At 42.8% G+C, this 15,068-nt stretch overlaps 1 protein-coding gene across 1 annotated transcript in view; it reads left to right on the top strand.

Annotated features, from left to right (window-relative positions):
• ERGIC1 (endoplasmic reticulum-golgi intermediate compartment (ERGIC) 1) overlaps positions 1-15,068 on the top strand; it is a 72,269-nt gene that overhangs the window by 49,798 nt on the left and 7,403 nt on the right. The window contains exons 4-9 of the mRNA XM_009318553.1: positions 1,807-1,901; positions 2,553-2,677; positions 5,759-5,863; positions 9,857-9,917; positions 11,117-11,217; positions 13,912-14,034. Coding sequence (XP_009316828.1) covers positions 1,807-1,901; positions 2,553-2,677; positions 5,759-5,863; positions 9,857-9,917; positions 11,117-11,217; positions 13,912-14,034 — 610 coding nt within the window. The remainder of the gene's footprint in view (positions 1-1,806; positions 1,902-2,552; positions 2,678-5,758; positions 5,864-9,856; positions 9,918-11,116; positions 11,218-13,911; positions 14,035-15,068) is intronic.

Below are 15,068 nucleotides of genomic sequence, written 5' to 3'. Positions count from 1 at the left end.
AGCACTGGCTGGGCATGGCCCACATCTCGGGCAGCAAAGAGCTGGGAAGAAGCCAGGTGCTGTTATGAAGCAGGTTGGCTGGCAACTGGGATCTTGATGGGCAGGCTCGGAGAGCGCAGAAAGGTACATTGCTTTGGGGGGATTAATGCCTGTCCTGGCTGGAGCTGGTCCTCACAACCATATTTGGACATATGACTTAATCCCGATCGCTACCCGATCTGCCAGTAATAAACACGTAGAAGGTTTAATGCATTCCACCCAGGAGAAGAGGGCTCAGCCAAGAAGCTTCTAACTAGGTCACTGGTGAGCAATCTTTCCCCTCCCTCTGTGTCATTTTTATTAATCACTTGAAAAATACGTTGAGTAATGATTGCAAGCAACTTGTCAAGCCAATTAAAAACAGAGAAAGGTAGGGCTGTGAAGCTGAAGACAAATGCTGTGCTGGTTTTAAATGAGTGTCTGTAAACCCCACTGACCTGTGAGTAATTACCTCCAAAAAAATTGGCAGCTGTGTGTTTCTCGGTGTGAAGGCTTGTTTCTTCTGAATCCACAGGGCAAACAGTTCATTATGGTCCAGAGATGTATCACCAGAGCAAAATCACTTTGAATCTGTCTTGTAGCTGCCCTGGTTTGTCTATTAGCATATAGCCTCTTCAACAAGGGCTTGTCAAAGGGTTTCGTGCACTTTGAGCATTAAATAAAAGCAATACAGAGCACTTACTAGTGAAGGTAGTTTATTTTATGTAGCTTGCCTGAACATAAGTTCCCATAGCTTTATAATCTGTTTGACTGGAAGATAAATTGTTAAATCTTATTTGATGAGGCTGAACAGTGTTGGACTTTGAGGGAGAAAGAGCTGCTAGGTAATCTCTTCTTGGTTCAGTGTGATGAATTTCCCTGGAGTGGATTCTCTAGGACCATTCAGCTAATTCGGCTGTGCTTGCGTTGGGTTTTTTTGGTTTATTTTTTATGTGTCAGATGGATTGTATGTGCCAACAATAAATATTTATACTCTTGTATTCCTTTTACTCTATATCTGTATTTTGTCTTCTGTGAAATATGTGCCAGCACTGTGGGTGCTATGAAACAACATTACTCTTTGTGAGACTGTTGCATAGTGTGTTAGATCCTGCTGTCCAGGATGTTTCTTCCCATCTGTTCCTGGCTCAAATCCTCTCCTCAATTTTAGTCGTTGCTTTTGGTTACCATTCATAGATTGAAATGAGATATGAAGGAGAGAGATACAAGTATGTCATGCTGCCTTCTATTGCTACTGCTCTGTCAACTGGGTGACAATAACAAAAGGCAATCAGTTACACAAATAACCTTTCCTGTGGGATAGTTGAGAGCGGCCTTTCTCTAAAACTATTTATGAAACAAATCGAAAAACACATGCTTCCTTCTTTCCTAAAAGGAGTAACAGCCCAGGTATGCAGAGGGCTAGCATGCTAGTCTGCCACCTCTTCAACGTTAGGTTCTTGTTTTGTATCACCTCTGGAAACTCAGGTTAGGGAAGGGGGAAGGAAGCATAAATCAGAGCAGGAGTTTTGTCTTGTCCTGGTGCAAGGGACTTGTTCAAAGCCTCCTGCACCTGCGAAGCAAGAAGTAAAATTAAATCGTGATTTGCCCCCATACAGTTGTGGAGGGCTTTTCCTGCTCTCTGTCTTGTAACTCTGTCGCAGCTGTCACACAGTCAAACCCCCTGCTTGAAAGTCTCCTTTTTTTCCCTTCCCATGCAAGTTGTTGATTTTTTTCCTGTGGAAAGTAGCAATGTGCCTGAACCCACCTGGGTTTTCTGTCCTCCAGAGTTAATGAGCTCTACGTGGATGACCCAGACAAAGACAGTGGAGGTAAAATAGAAGTGAATCTGAACATCAGTTTGCCAAACCTGCATTGTGAATGTGAGTACCCCTTTTCACTTATCAGTTTTTCTTTGTATTTTAAGTAATACTTGAAATGGGCCCAAACTGGTACAGTGGCCCTTCTTCTGTAACAGGGTGGATGGAGGTCAAGTAGCTGCAGCCTTTGCCAGTACCACATCGCTTTCTGTTCCAGGCCAGGACACCTGTTTTCTTGGACCCTGTGCTTGCTCTGCAGCACGTCTTTAGTGGCTGATGTCCCTCGCTGGCTTCTTTCTAAGTCTCATTTCCTTTTTTCATAGCAACCTTTTTGTGTCTGGGAGCAAGAAACCTCCCAATTTTCATTCGTAACTCAGAATGCACCAGCTAGTTGTTGGCTTTTCACAAATCACCTGCCTTGTCTACCTGAAGTTTTTCTATTTGTGTAATTGAGATTGCAGTCAGCTGGCAGGATATGGGAGGTATATTTGTGTCAAATAGGCAGTCTGAAAAGTTTGGTTACAAAGTTCTTTCTGAAGAGCTGGTATAACAATTAACATTTGACAAATGACGTTACTAGCACAGTTTAATCAAATGTCAGGAAAAAAGATGTGGATTTTTTCCCAGTAAAAGCAGTGTATGCTTTTCCTATGCAACCTTCCTGTTGCTTCTTTTGTTTTGATTTTTTTGTCTCCTCCCTTCCCACCCATGCAGTAGTTGGACTAGACATCCAAGATGAAATGGGAAGGCACGAAGTGGGTCATATTGACAACTCAATGAAGATACCTCTCAATAATGGGGATGGCTGCAGGTTTGAGGGCCATTTCAGCATCAACAAGGTGAGTAGGAATGACAGTGGGTGAGTGTGTGCTGGCTGGGGAAATGCTAGCAAGATCCATTTGTAAAATGCTCATGAAAATCTGTGTGTCAATGTCTCTCCTGTAGAGTGTACGTTCATGTCCCTAATCAGTGGTAAGGTTAAGTCTCTCCGTGCTGCAGAACAGTGTGGGGCGAGGAAGCTGCATAGTTAGACCCACAGAGAATGTGTTAGATCAGGCTTTTTCTTCATTCTGCTTGTGGTTTAACCCGGCAGGCAGCTTAACACCACACAGACATTCGCTCATTGCCCCCCGCAGTGGGATGGGTGAGAGAATTGGGCGGGGGGAGGAAACAAAGTAAAATTCGTGGGTTGAGATAAAGACAGTTTAATAGGACAGAAAAGGAAGGGAAAATAATAATAATAATAATAATAATAATAATAATAAAAGAATATACAAAATAAGTGATGCACAATGCAATTGCTCACCACTCGCCGACCGATGCCCAGCCAGTTCCCAAGCAGCGGTTGCCGCCCCCTGGCCAATTTCCCCCAGTTTATGTACTGAGCATGACATGGAATACCCCTTTGGCCAGTTTGGGTCAGCTGTCCTGGCTGTGCCCCCTCCCAACTTCTCGCTGGCAGGGCATGAGAAGCTGAAAAGTCCTTGACTAGTGTAAGCACTGCTCAGCAACAACTAAAACATCAGTGTGTTACCAAGATTATTCTCATGCTAAATCCAAAACAGAGCACTGTACTAGCTACTAGGAAGAAAATTAACTCTATCCCAGCCGAAACCAAGACAGTTCTCCAAAACAGGTAATCGAGATAGCATTGCTTAACAGCAGAGAGCAGCTCTGTGTTGCAGCCAGTGCTGTCTCTTTCAGTGCAGCAGCCTAATGTTTAGGGGATGTATGAACTCCCCACAAATGCCAAATGGCTTCTGTGTTTACTCGTCACGACTTTTGCACATCCAAAATGTGACTCACTGTGCAGAGGTCTTTGGCAATGTCTCTATCCAAGTGCTCTTTTGTTCCGAGAGCCGCAGAATGACAGGAATGTTCCCTACTAGAGGGTGCCAGCGTAACAGAAGTGGCTCCGTGCTGAGATGTTTGGAATACATGCACACGGCCTCTGCGCATGCTTTGTCGGGATGCTCCGCTTCTGTCTCAAAGAATGAAAATCCAGGCCTGGAGGAGGCTCCTCTCTGGGATGGGTGTGTTCAGAATTGAATAATCTTGCTATGTAATGCTGGAGATGACTAGCTGGGGAGGGGGAGGCAGTGGTGGGGCCCACTGATGTCCTAAGAAGGGCACACCCTTTATTCACGCCTCCTCATGTACCACAGGCTACAAAATCCTACTTCCCTTCTTTTCCTCCCAGGTCATGTTAAATTGCATCTAAAAATAACAGGCAGAACCTCTTATTGATTCTGTGGCACGGAAAGGATTAGGGACTTAAAAAGAGGACGTTTCTTTCCTCACCCCTAAGCCACCAAGATTACTGGCAGCTGATAACCCACAAAACTGGGAAAGGGCTTCTTGAAAGGTAGTTCTTGTTCTGTTAATTCCCAAAGCACAGAGCTGGAATACTTGGGGTTTTGCCTGCTAGATGTGGTGTGTTCTGCTCACCAAAGCAACTCAAAAGGAGTTTGCTGTATGTGGCAGTGAGGAGCTCCCTTCACTGCTTAATCTGTGAAAGGCCACTAATGGCATTGTCTCATATCGTGGTTGGGACTGCTGTCAGAGGGAGGGGACCTCACCCAGGACTTCTGGCTCTGAAAACCTGAACCTCTCGTGTGTGAGCTGGAAGTCTGCAGTCCCTTGGCAGAAATTGTACAGGCTTCAGTATGAGCTGGTATCTGGAGTGGGACGTGGCCAGGCTTTGAAACTTTACCAAGGGTTGCACTTGGCTGTTACTCTCAAACCTAAAGAGGGAGGACAAGGTAACAGTGAGACGATTGTGTGCACTACTTACTGCAGAGTCTGCCACCCTGTTTACCAAGCTTGTGTATGACACAGCTTGTGTCCACACCTGAAAGTGTTCCCAGGAGTGCACTGCTGTTCCTCAAGTCATTTAAATTAGCTTTCCTGAAAGCACATGGAACTGGCATGTGACCTCCCGTGGCCCTGCTGGTGAGGTGTCTCTGCAGAGAGCACAATGGGCACCAGTTGTATAACCATCCTCCCACACTTGTCTTAGGCCATGTCAGATTGCTCCTCAGTGTTGCTTAATTTCCCAACCTTTTCTCGATAGGAAAAAATTCCTCCACCCTCCATAACAGTGATTGAGCTGAATCTGCTGAAAGACTTCAGGGAGTAGGACTAGTGACCTGAAAAGTGTGTGCATGCTAGAGTGATCTCGTCAGAATGACATCAGTGCTCATTTTCTGTCTTGGAACTGAGTCCTTAGGTAAAACCTGTATTTTTCAGAACTTTGTATTTCCCTCCCTTTAAAAAATTAAAAACAAAAAATCTTGTACTTGGAAGGGCTATTGCCAGAGGTAGAAGCTGAAAATCTAGCTTAGTTTGTATGGGAAGCCCCGTTGGTTTTGGTGGGTTTTTTTCTCTTTTTAGATAAAACTCATTCTTACGCATAGCCTTCTCAAATGTAAGGTTGCTCATGACCAGTACTACAATAAGAATATATCCACAGCTTTCTTGGGTTGTTCTGCAGCAGTGGGCCCATTTACAAATGCGAGATGTGGGATTAAAACATTAAGCAACTGTTTGTGGCCTGTCAGAGACATGAATCTTATTTTAATAGGGATGAAAGACATAGCCTTAAGTGTTAGGAGTCCCTAAAGTTGGGAGTGATCCGCTCATCACCTCCTAGTCACCAGCAGTAGCAATGTGAGGGTGCCAGACGCTTGGGCTGCGGGATGTAACCAGTCTCTGCTCTGTATGCAGTTTGGTGGTGTTGGTCAAATGCAGGAAGGTATTTCAGAGCCTTTCTCTGACATGCCAGAGGTTGTCCGCTGCTAAGTAGATACAGCCTGCCAGGCTGGATGGATCCAGGCATTTCCGTTTCATATCACAGAGGCTAGCAATGCCTTGAGGGATAAAATGTGAAATCCTGTTTTCCTTGTCTTGACTAATTTTAGGTCCCTGGTAACTTTCACGTCTCAACGCACAGTGCCACTGCGCAGCCTCAGAATCCTGACATGACTCACATCATCCACAAGCTCTCATTTGGAGACAAGTTACAGGTGAGTTCTCTTCCCTGAAAATTCCCTGGCTCTAGGGGAATGAATGCAATGAGAGTGACTTTAATATTAGACACTTTGGTTTTATGGAAGGGCCATGTACAGTGTGGGGAGGACATAAGAAAGGACAGCCTGGGTAAGCAAGCCCATCCCTTGTATTCATGCAATATATACTCAGTCCAGAAGAGTTCGCAAACTGCTTACGTGCCACATTTACCACTTCAGGAAGGAGCAGTGTTCAGTCATAGAGTAACTTTGCTGTTTTCATCTGAAACTGAAAGTGCTTTTGGAAAACTATGTGGCTGTCTTCCTGCAGGGAGTAGAAATGAGGATTCATGGCTTTGCAGAATCCTATGCAGTACTGTTTTCAGTATTAATACAGCAAACAAATCTTGACTGCCTTTGCAGAGAAGCAGTGAGTATACTAAGGGAAGATGTGTGCTCGTTACTGTCTTTACCAAGGCACCGGTCAAGTTCTTTCAATTCACTTCACTGTACTTGTTTAGCAGACACCTATTAGTCAAATTTGTTCTATGAAACACAAGTTAGACTTAGAACTGCCAGTTCCCTGCTGGGAAGAAGCTGAATGTGTGCACTTGCCCAGTTGATAGAGTTTCACCAGGTGTTGCAAGTTATGTAATAATTCCTGATTTCTCAATAAGGACAGATTACAGCACTTCTCTAGCCTACTTCCAAGGAGCTAGCATCATAGGTGGGAGTTATATATGTGCACACCCAGTTTGCGACTCATCCTAAACGTTGCTTACCCGTAGTCTCTCTGTAATCTTCTTTCCTCAGCACAGACGTCTCATTAGTCTGCTTCTTGTACACCCACTTCCAAAACCCTTTTTCATGCTAACAAGTCTAAGCGTTGCTTTGTAGTCTTCTGATTCTGCTCCCGGCTTCTTTTAGGAAATATCTTGTGTGGGAACGCTGAAATATTAGCATATAAATAAGCTTGGCTTAATGTCTGTAAAGCACACTGAGATTATGAAAAATATTAGGTAAGTGCTAATAGGGAGTTCTGTAGCTTGCGTGGGAAATCAGTGCTCTAAGGTAGCGTTCCCATTGTTTTATCGTGGAGTCTTTGAGTAATGGAGCTGAAGTGCATATCAGCATGAATGAGATGAGAAGCCTGGACAGTTGGGGGCAAAGGAGCAAGCGTCTTCAGTTCTGGTGGTGAGAAACCTGTCTAGCAAACGTGTAGTTGGCTCCTGATTTGGACAAGTTCCGATTAGTATTTTCAAAGTTCAAAATAACTACTCATCATCTCCATACACAAGAATGGAGCATGTAGGTGCTGCTGATCCTGTAGGCAAACATGAGTTCAACAGCACAAATTAAAGAAGGGTATGTTCACTAAACAGGTGCTACCAAGACTCAGCAAGCAGTGTAGAAAGCCAGCAGGTACGGAGAACGTTAAATCTATCTAGGTACACCTTTGAATATTTTGGGTTGTCTCCACCTGCTTTGATGTAGTATATGCTCATATTTCTTAAAGAGGGTGAGGAGCTTCTCATTCGCTTGTGTCATGTGGTGGGAGTTAGTTCTTTGTAGGTTGTTACAAACTCTGCCAGAATGATCCACTAAGGTACCTGCTGTGTTCTCCAGAAAAAACAGTCTGTTTGAAATAGAAATTTAAATGTCGCCTGGCATTGAATGAGCTTCAGTTCTTCAGCAGTAGTTCACGCACATTGTAGATTTTGTAGATTTTTTTTTTTGTAGATTTTTCCCTCATGTAGGTGAGACCAAAATTCAAACCAATGAGGTTCTTGCATGTCAGGTAACCCAGTAAAGAAGGAGATGGGGAAAGTAGGAGATTATACATTTTTAATAGTAAAATTCTCTTGAGTGCTAGATCATGGGGTTGAATAATCATAGTTTTAACCTTGTAAGAGGTCTTGTCTTCCCTTGATAGTTGCAAGGTTGGAAGTTATTTTAGCCTGCTGTTGGATTCTGCCCAAGTTGTATGTCCAGTTATATGTCTTTGCATGTATTTGTAGAGGTTAAAGGTTAGGGTGTTCAGGGCCCTAGCAAGCATCTTTTTGAGGTCCGTGTTGCAGGAGAGAAAAGTGTTGGCACTGTTAAACCACTGACTAGACTCCTGTGCCACTACTCCAAGCACTAGATTTGGCCTTGGTAGTGCAGGACAGTCCTGAGAACGTCTGGCTAAACAGGCTTGCTTAAGTTCTCTGTTGCAAAGCAATTTTGTTGCTGTGGCCAAAAGCTTACTCCTTGTTGAAGTCCCTCCAGGTACTTAGCAACGTACAAACAAGTATGTTCCCCCAAGGAACACACCTGTGCACTTTGTAGAGCAGAGATTAATTAGCAATCTGTGAACTGCAAGTATTGTAATGGGAGTCCAGAATATTCCACAAGGAAAATCATGGTAACACATCAGACTGGGAGTTACAAATGCCATCTGTGTTGCAAAGACAAGAGAGGAAAATGCACCAAAGGACCTGATGGTACAGAAGCAGGCAGTTCTGGAGATGTCTGGTGGCTTTGTCTGTGTGGAAGCTCTGTAACTCACAGCTTTGCAAACTCCCTGTGTAGAGAGATGCAGAGCAGACAACTTTTACATATAGACAGAAGTGTGGATGCTGGGGAGCCAAGGACAAGAATGTAACTCTAAATATACAGGTGCCTTACAGGACAGATACAGTTGTTTGCTGAGTAACCACTCAAATATTTACTGTTAGAGTGTTTGAAGCGGGCCTTAAAGTCTCTGGCCCAGATATGCTATGAGAGACTTACTTCTCAGCTGTATCAAGAATGGAACGTAATACTGTAGCCCAGACCAGGGGCTCCTCTTTCTTCGTATGCTTTTTACAATGAGTAAAGAATATGTACAGTCTGCATGTGTAGTTTGGAAATAGTTGCTGTTGTGTAAAATATTTGAAATGCCAGCAGACTGAAAGGCACTGTAGAAGGTTCAGCTGTTGCTTTTGCTCTGTGCTTGTTACCAGCACCTTGCTGATGTTTTTGTCTCTCTAGAATTTCCTTTCTCAGGAGAGAAACGGATTCAGTTGCTGCTTCCTCCAAACCATCATCCACTCCGTACTATTCAGAATAGGGAAACAGCCATTAGGATGAGAAAAATACATCCACATGCTATCAGTTGTTGAGAAGGTCTGGGAAGGAGATTGCATTGCCCTGTTAGTAAGGTGAAACTCTGTCACACCCATGACCAAATATTTCTTCCGAACTCTTCTTCCCTGTTGTCTGGCTTAAGGTCAGGAATTTCTAGGTTGTGGAGTTATTTCTTTTCTGTAGAGCTTACTGTGCATTATGTGAATGATGCAACCTCTAATCTACAGCTGTTGCTGTGGGGTTTTCCCTGTCTAGAGAGTTCACAAATTGATTATTCTGTTGGTGGACATCAGACTCCAGGTCATAGTATGTGGAAGGCATGGGATGGAAATCCTGTTATTCTGGGCAAACAGATACTTGCATGCCTGGGACCAGCTGCAGGAAAAGCTGAATGGATGGCAGTGTCGGCATGTGTCCTTCCCATCTCCAAGGGCATAGTGTGGTGTGAAAGCTGGGCTAATGAGTTAAAGCTGTACAAGCCCAACTGCTCTGACATGAGCTACCTTTACAGGAGAGCTCTTGAGTTTTAACCTGAATATGACTCCCATTTATTTCCCTTTCAGCCTGATAAATGAATTTCACAGTTAACTATGCAAAGCTCTTAGGAAATATCTCACAATGAAATGTCACAACTGGCCTCTTCCAACTACAATTCCTTTAGCTTTGGAGTGGTTTTGGAGTTTCATCTTGTAAGACGTTGTGAAATCAACTTTTTTACTTGGAACCAACCTCTGTGGTGATGGTCACTGAAAGATGTTTCAGGTCATCTTTTACTGGGTTGAGGCTTTGTTTTCGGAAAGGATGAATCAGGCTGATCTCCTTGTTACAGCATAGGATAGGGAAGCAAAGGTCAAGAGCACCAAGTCAGAGCATAGTTTCTTCATACGCCTTTTTGCTTTCCAGGTCCATAACGTTCATGGAGCATTCAATGCCTTGGAGGGAGCAGACAAACTCAGCTCAAATCGTACGTATTCTTGGTGATTACAGGTCTTAGCCACTCTCTGCAGGAGGGAAAACAGGGCCATTCATGCAACACCGGTGTATCCAGAAGTCTTTAATTTGCCTCTTTAACCAAAATCATCCAGACATTGCTGACTGACATTTCCATTTTCTCCAGTACCATAGAGAAGTCTTAGCCCAAAAGGTCCTTTGCAGCCCTTCTGCAACCTGGACATTGTCTCCAGTTCTGTTATGATCGTTATGACCGACTCAGAGTTACTGAGGTTTTTTAATCCATATCCTATTCCTATAGCTTCCCGTTGCTGCTGTCACCACCAGCAGAACTTTTCGTTGTTCTTGTGTTGCAAGTTAGCGCTTACCTTAAGTTCTACCCTGTGGCTGGAAGGATAGACGTTTTCATTGCCCTTTACGACCAGCAGCACAAAAAGAAATTTCCAGTGCATGCTACAATTCAGTGTAGTTTTTCTCCTTCAAGTCTTCAGGCTCCTGCAGGACATCAGTCTTGTCCACTTGGAACAAAATTTCTATGGCTGTTCCTGAAGCTAGACAGTTGTGGTTTGTGTTTTTTTTTCCTCCAGGAGCCAAATGTCATTGTGTTACACTTGGCCAAAGGATCCTACAGAGAAATAATTTAGAATTCTGTTTTAGAACTGTTTCAGCAGACACACAAAAAGGCACAAACCATTTAAATAATGAAAAAAATGAATAATTGTTAAGCAGCTGTAGGAGAAGGAAGAAGAGAAAGAAAGATGGGTGCACAAGGAATGGGACTACACAGGTTGTGATGCCCCAGCTTTTTCTGTCAAAAGAAGCTCAGGGAGCTGCAGCTCTAACCTTAGCTAGTTCTTGATTTAACCAGGACAGCTTTTTGTGGTGCTGGTAAGTCTTATCATTTATAGCTGCAAGCAGTTAGGAGGGTTCAAGTGACCCAAACTCATCTGCGTGGGTCGTGGTGCTACAGAAGTCTTAGAACGGTGGGCTGGTTCTGGTGTCATCCGAGTACCTTACAAAGTTTTGTACAAAGGACATAAATGTAGGATGTGAAATTGTCACTTCGTCACAGAACCTGAGATAAGGAGGAGGGAGATACCTTTTCTGTGACTTAATTGTTTTAGTTGATTTCGCACATTTACTTTGAAATGTTATGTAGGCTGTGATTCCTTTCTCCGAATGCTAACTTATACTTTCCTTTCCTGACTGCAGCTCTTGCATCTCATGACTACATATTGAAGATAGTCCCGACGGTGTATGAAGACATGAGCGGCAAGCAGCGATACTCATACCAATATACTGTGGCAAATAAGGTAAAGAAGCAGGTAGTTCTCAGAGAAGCTCCCCATTGCAGCCCAGTGGATGCAAGGAGCATCTTCAGTCATCATTCCTCCTCCTTCTTGCTCCTCTGCTCTGCAGCCACGTACATTTGTTTGTAGGTGAGCAGTAGCCTCTGCTGGGAGAAGGAGGAACTGAAGCTCTTCGGTGGACCTTTCTGTTGTTCCTGGTGCTGGCATTTATGAGGGTCGGGATTGTGAGGGCTTGTCAGCGCGGGTGGTGGTATTGTTTTAATTCTAGAGAGAGGTATTCTTACTCCTGACTTTCTTATACGTCAGTGATACAGTTTTCTGTAAATTGTGTGGAAGGTTTTTACATGCTGCAGGAGCTTTTGTGATTTGTGTCAAGATGCATTGGGATGGAAACTGCAATCCAACTGAACATACAAAACAGCACTTACACATGGTTTTATTAATAAAACAGTCTCAATTGTGATGGATGTATCAGACAAATAAGTTAGCAGAGTTTTTAGCTTTTTACGAGTGTTGATTTCAGATATTAAGCCACTGAACCTGCAGCTGCAAATATGTACTGGTTGACTATTTCATAGTGCCTACTTTATTATAGTGGATTATGATAGTTATTGTAACTTTATAATTCCTAATTAATTTATATTAAATGTGAAGATATTTGTATTTTAAAAAATCAATTTTTTGAATTTTAAAAAAAAAAAAAAGACCCTATTTACTTTTTAAGGTAAAAAGCCTCTTTCAATTTAAAATGATTTACCAGTCACCTGCTAAGTGAAAGTCCAGAATCTGTTTATAATATCTAATTACTGCTAGTTTGCCATAACTGAGAATCCAGCACAGACTCTCATGGGCTAATTCTCAGATTAATGTTCCTGTCTAGTGACTTTTGGGCTTGCTTGTACAGTGTGTCCCAATGATTCGGATGTCTCCCTCTATTCAGATTACAATGTATTTGTTCTGCTTAATGTCACAACTGTTGTTCTGATAAGACTCTTGCAACGCAAGTTCTGAAAGTAATTTTGAAAATAGACAGCAGGAGCTTTTGACACTTCTGTGAGCATGGTTGCAAATGAGGGCGTTCAGCCCAGACTGACTCATTAGGGCAGGATTGCTGGTGGGGAAAAGGGGAGAGGAAGGAAAAAATGAGGTCAGTTCTGTCAAAACTGAAGTGCAGGGAAACAGTGCTGCCTCTGCGTTTTCTTCTCATTAAAAACAAAAATTCTCTTATTGGTGCTTTAGTCCTTGACTCCCATACCGATCAGTGGGAAAGAGAAATCGGAAGCCATTGGAATAGTCTGGCACAGATTGAGTAGTACAAAGAGACGAATAGAGTGGACTGTGTCTCCTCTCCCCTTTTACCTCCTAGACCCTCTGTTTCCTGACTTCCCCAGATAGCCACTGTCCCAAGATATGCTGCAGAACCTCTGCACTAAAAGCCCTGAAATATCACGACTAGGGATTTCAGCTGCATTCGGCTTCTCTTGTCATCCATGGAAAAAAACTAAATAGAGGGAAATTTGGGATTTATATGAGCTTAATGAAGGAGATAGATGCTGTTTCACTAGCTCCCTCTGAGCTCACAGAGATTAAAATTATCTTCTTGGTATCATGCTCATCGGTGTCCTATTGCTTGTCCTTTCTTCATCTTTCTGAAGTATATGAGGTTGTCTTTGCCTCTGTGTGAAGGAGAACTAAAACAGAAGAGGTCATCTGAGTTGGTAGGCATGTCGTAGGGCTAAAGAAGGGAAGAGCAGCTGCGTAAAGAGGCAGTGTGTGCCGTGCTGGTGCTGATGGCTCTCATTAGATTCCTGAGTCCCCAGCCTGCTTTTCTTTGATTTTTCTTCAGTCTGCCAAGATAAATGTCCTGATCCTTGAAACTTGATATATGTTTCCACTGAGAGCACAGACAAAATATTAGTTTAAAAAGATGTGACTTTTGATACGTATTGGCATTGTGCAGTATGTCTTGTTGGCGTGTTGTCCTGTGGCTGATTGATTGCACTGTACCTGTTATTAAAGAAATGCATTAAAGGAGATTATCACTGGCAATCTGAAGATTCCTCTCACGAACAAGCTTGGAATATTTTCTGTATACAGTTTCATTTTGGCTTTCAGCAAGATTTTTAAACATGGTTTAAACATGGCTCTACATGAGTCATACTGAGTTGGCAAAGCATTGACACTGATGGCCCCAATGCGAAGGGGGCCTCACAGACCAGAGCTGCTGCTTGCTATTCTGAGTGCATGGACAAGAAGGGATTTTCAGGTTCTTGCAAACTAAATTCTGTTTGTTTGATGAATATCCCAGTATACGATTTACATACTGACAGTACGAAAACTTCAAGAGCAACCACTTAGAGACTGCTTGTATTTAAATAGAACAGACCTAAGCTAGAGAAATCAATGACAGTCTTTCTGTTTACTTCTGTAACTTTGAATGAAGGTGAGAGTAAGTACCATGACTCTCTGTTCCCAGCTATATCATCATCAGACTGTAAAGAACTTATTTTCCTATTGGATAAGGATGGGGGATGAGCAGTCTATACAGGAATTAACTGTTTGCTTCTTTCAGTCTGATCATTAGTACAAAACAGTGGAGTAACGGCGAGATCCACAGAAGCAGTTTTATTGCAGACACTCTATCTGGAATGAGATTGCTCACATTTTCTGCCATTTTTCCCCCACTTTCTTTTCTAGGAGTACGTAGCCTACAGTCACACTGGCCGCATTATCCCAGCTATCTGGTTTCGTTACGATTTGAGTCCCATCACAGTGAAATACACAGAGAGACGACAGCCTTTGTACAGGTTTATCACATCGGTGAGTTACTCTAAACCTCTAATTCTCCCTTCTCCTGCCTGCCTCTCATTTCTCTTCTGAGCATTTCTTGTCCAGAAGAGTTGAGTTTCTGCTTCAGAGCATTGTGACATGATTGAAATAAAGCAGTACATCACCGCAATTGTACTGAAGTGTAAGTGAGGTAACTGGTAAGCCCTATGCTCTGACAATTTGATTTAATAGCTAGGCACAAGAAGAAGGAAAATTATCCTATTCCAGAAGTGCCAAACTCTGTCTAGGCAGGATGGGTACTATTGCAGCATGTCAGAAACTTGTAAGTAAAGCTAATGTGGTATGCAATAAAGCATGCTGCAATAAACCGTCTCTCTAATAATGATACCGAACTTGCAGAGAATGCAGGGCAGTTGTTTTACTCAGTGCTGCTGCTTCGCTTAATATGGGTATGCCAGTTCCAGGCATTTACTCCTGGGTAGAAGTGGAGAAGAGCTGCATTATCAAATTCCAGAGGTGTTTTCCTGACGAGTTACGTTTTGATCTATCCAGATAACATCCTGCGGTACTGATCTCATCATCTATAACAAAGCTGTACTGTCCAAACTGCCAGTTAGGCAAAGAGCTTTTTAAAGATCTTTGAGACATTTAAAAAATGTGTCCTGAGGGAGTTGCCTTAAAATTTAAGCTGCAGTCTACTGTGCCAGTGAAGCATGATAGAATATGAAGTAGTTGATAAATTGGCTGAATGAAGACCTCGGATTTTGATTTTTAAACTGTTTGAATATTTTAATTGGAAGTAACATAAACAGTGCAGCTGTGTTGCACTTAAAGATTTTGATTTTGCAGCTTCTGATAAACACCAAGTTCCCTTCACTTAAGTTCAGAAATGCGTGTGATCTCTAGGATACACAAATAGCAAGAGAAAGGGGCTTGAAGCAAAATCTAAGTGTCATGATTTAAGACCTTCTCTTCTTAGCACATCTGTTTGGTTTCAAAACATAATCCTAAAAAAGGTCAAACATCAGTTTTTTATGACTTGGCATCTCATACTGCCTCTACTT

This window comes from Pygoscelis adeliae, unplaced genomic scaffold (genome assembly GCF_000699105.1).
Source record: "Pygoscelis adeliae isolate BGI_AS28 unplaced genomic scaffold, ASM69910v1 Scaffold42, whole genome shotgun sequence".
In the NCBI taxonomy this organism is placed as follows: domain Eukaryota; kingdom Metazoa; phylum Chordata; class Aves; order Sphenisciformes; family Spheniscidae; genus Pygoscelis; species Pygoscelis adeliae.
This window is presented reverse-complemented; position numbering and strand designations above follow the sequence as displayed.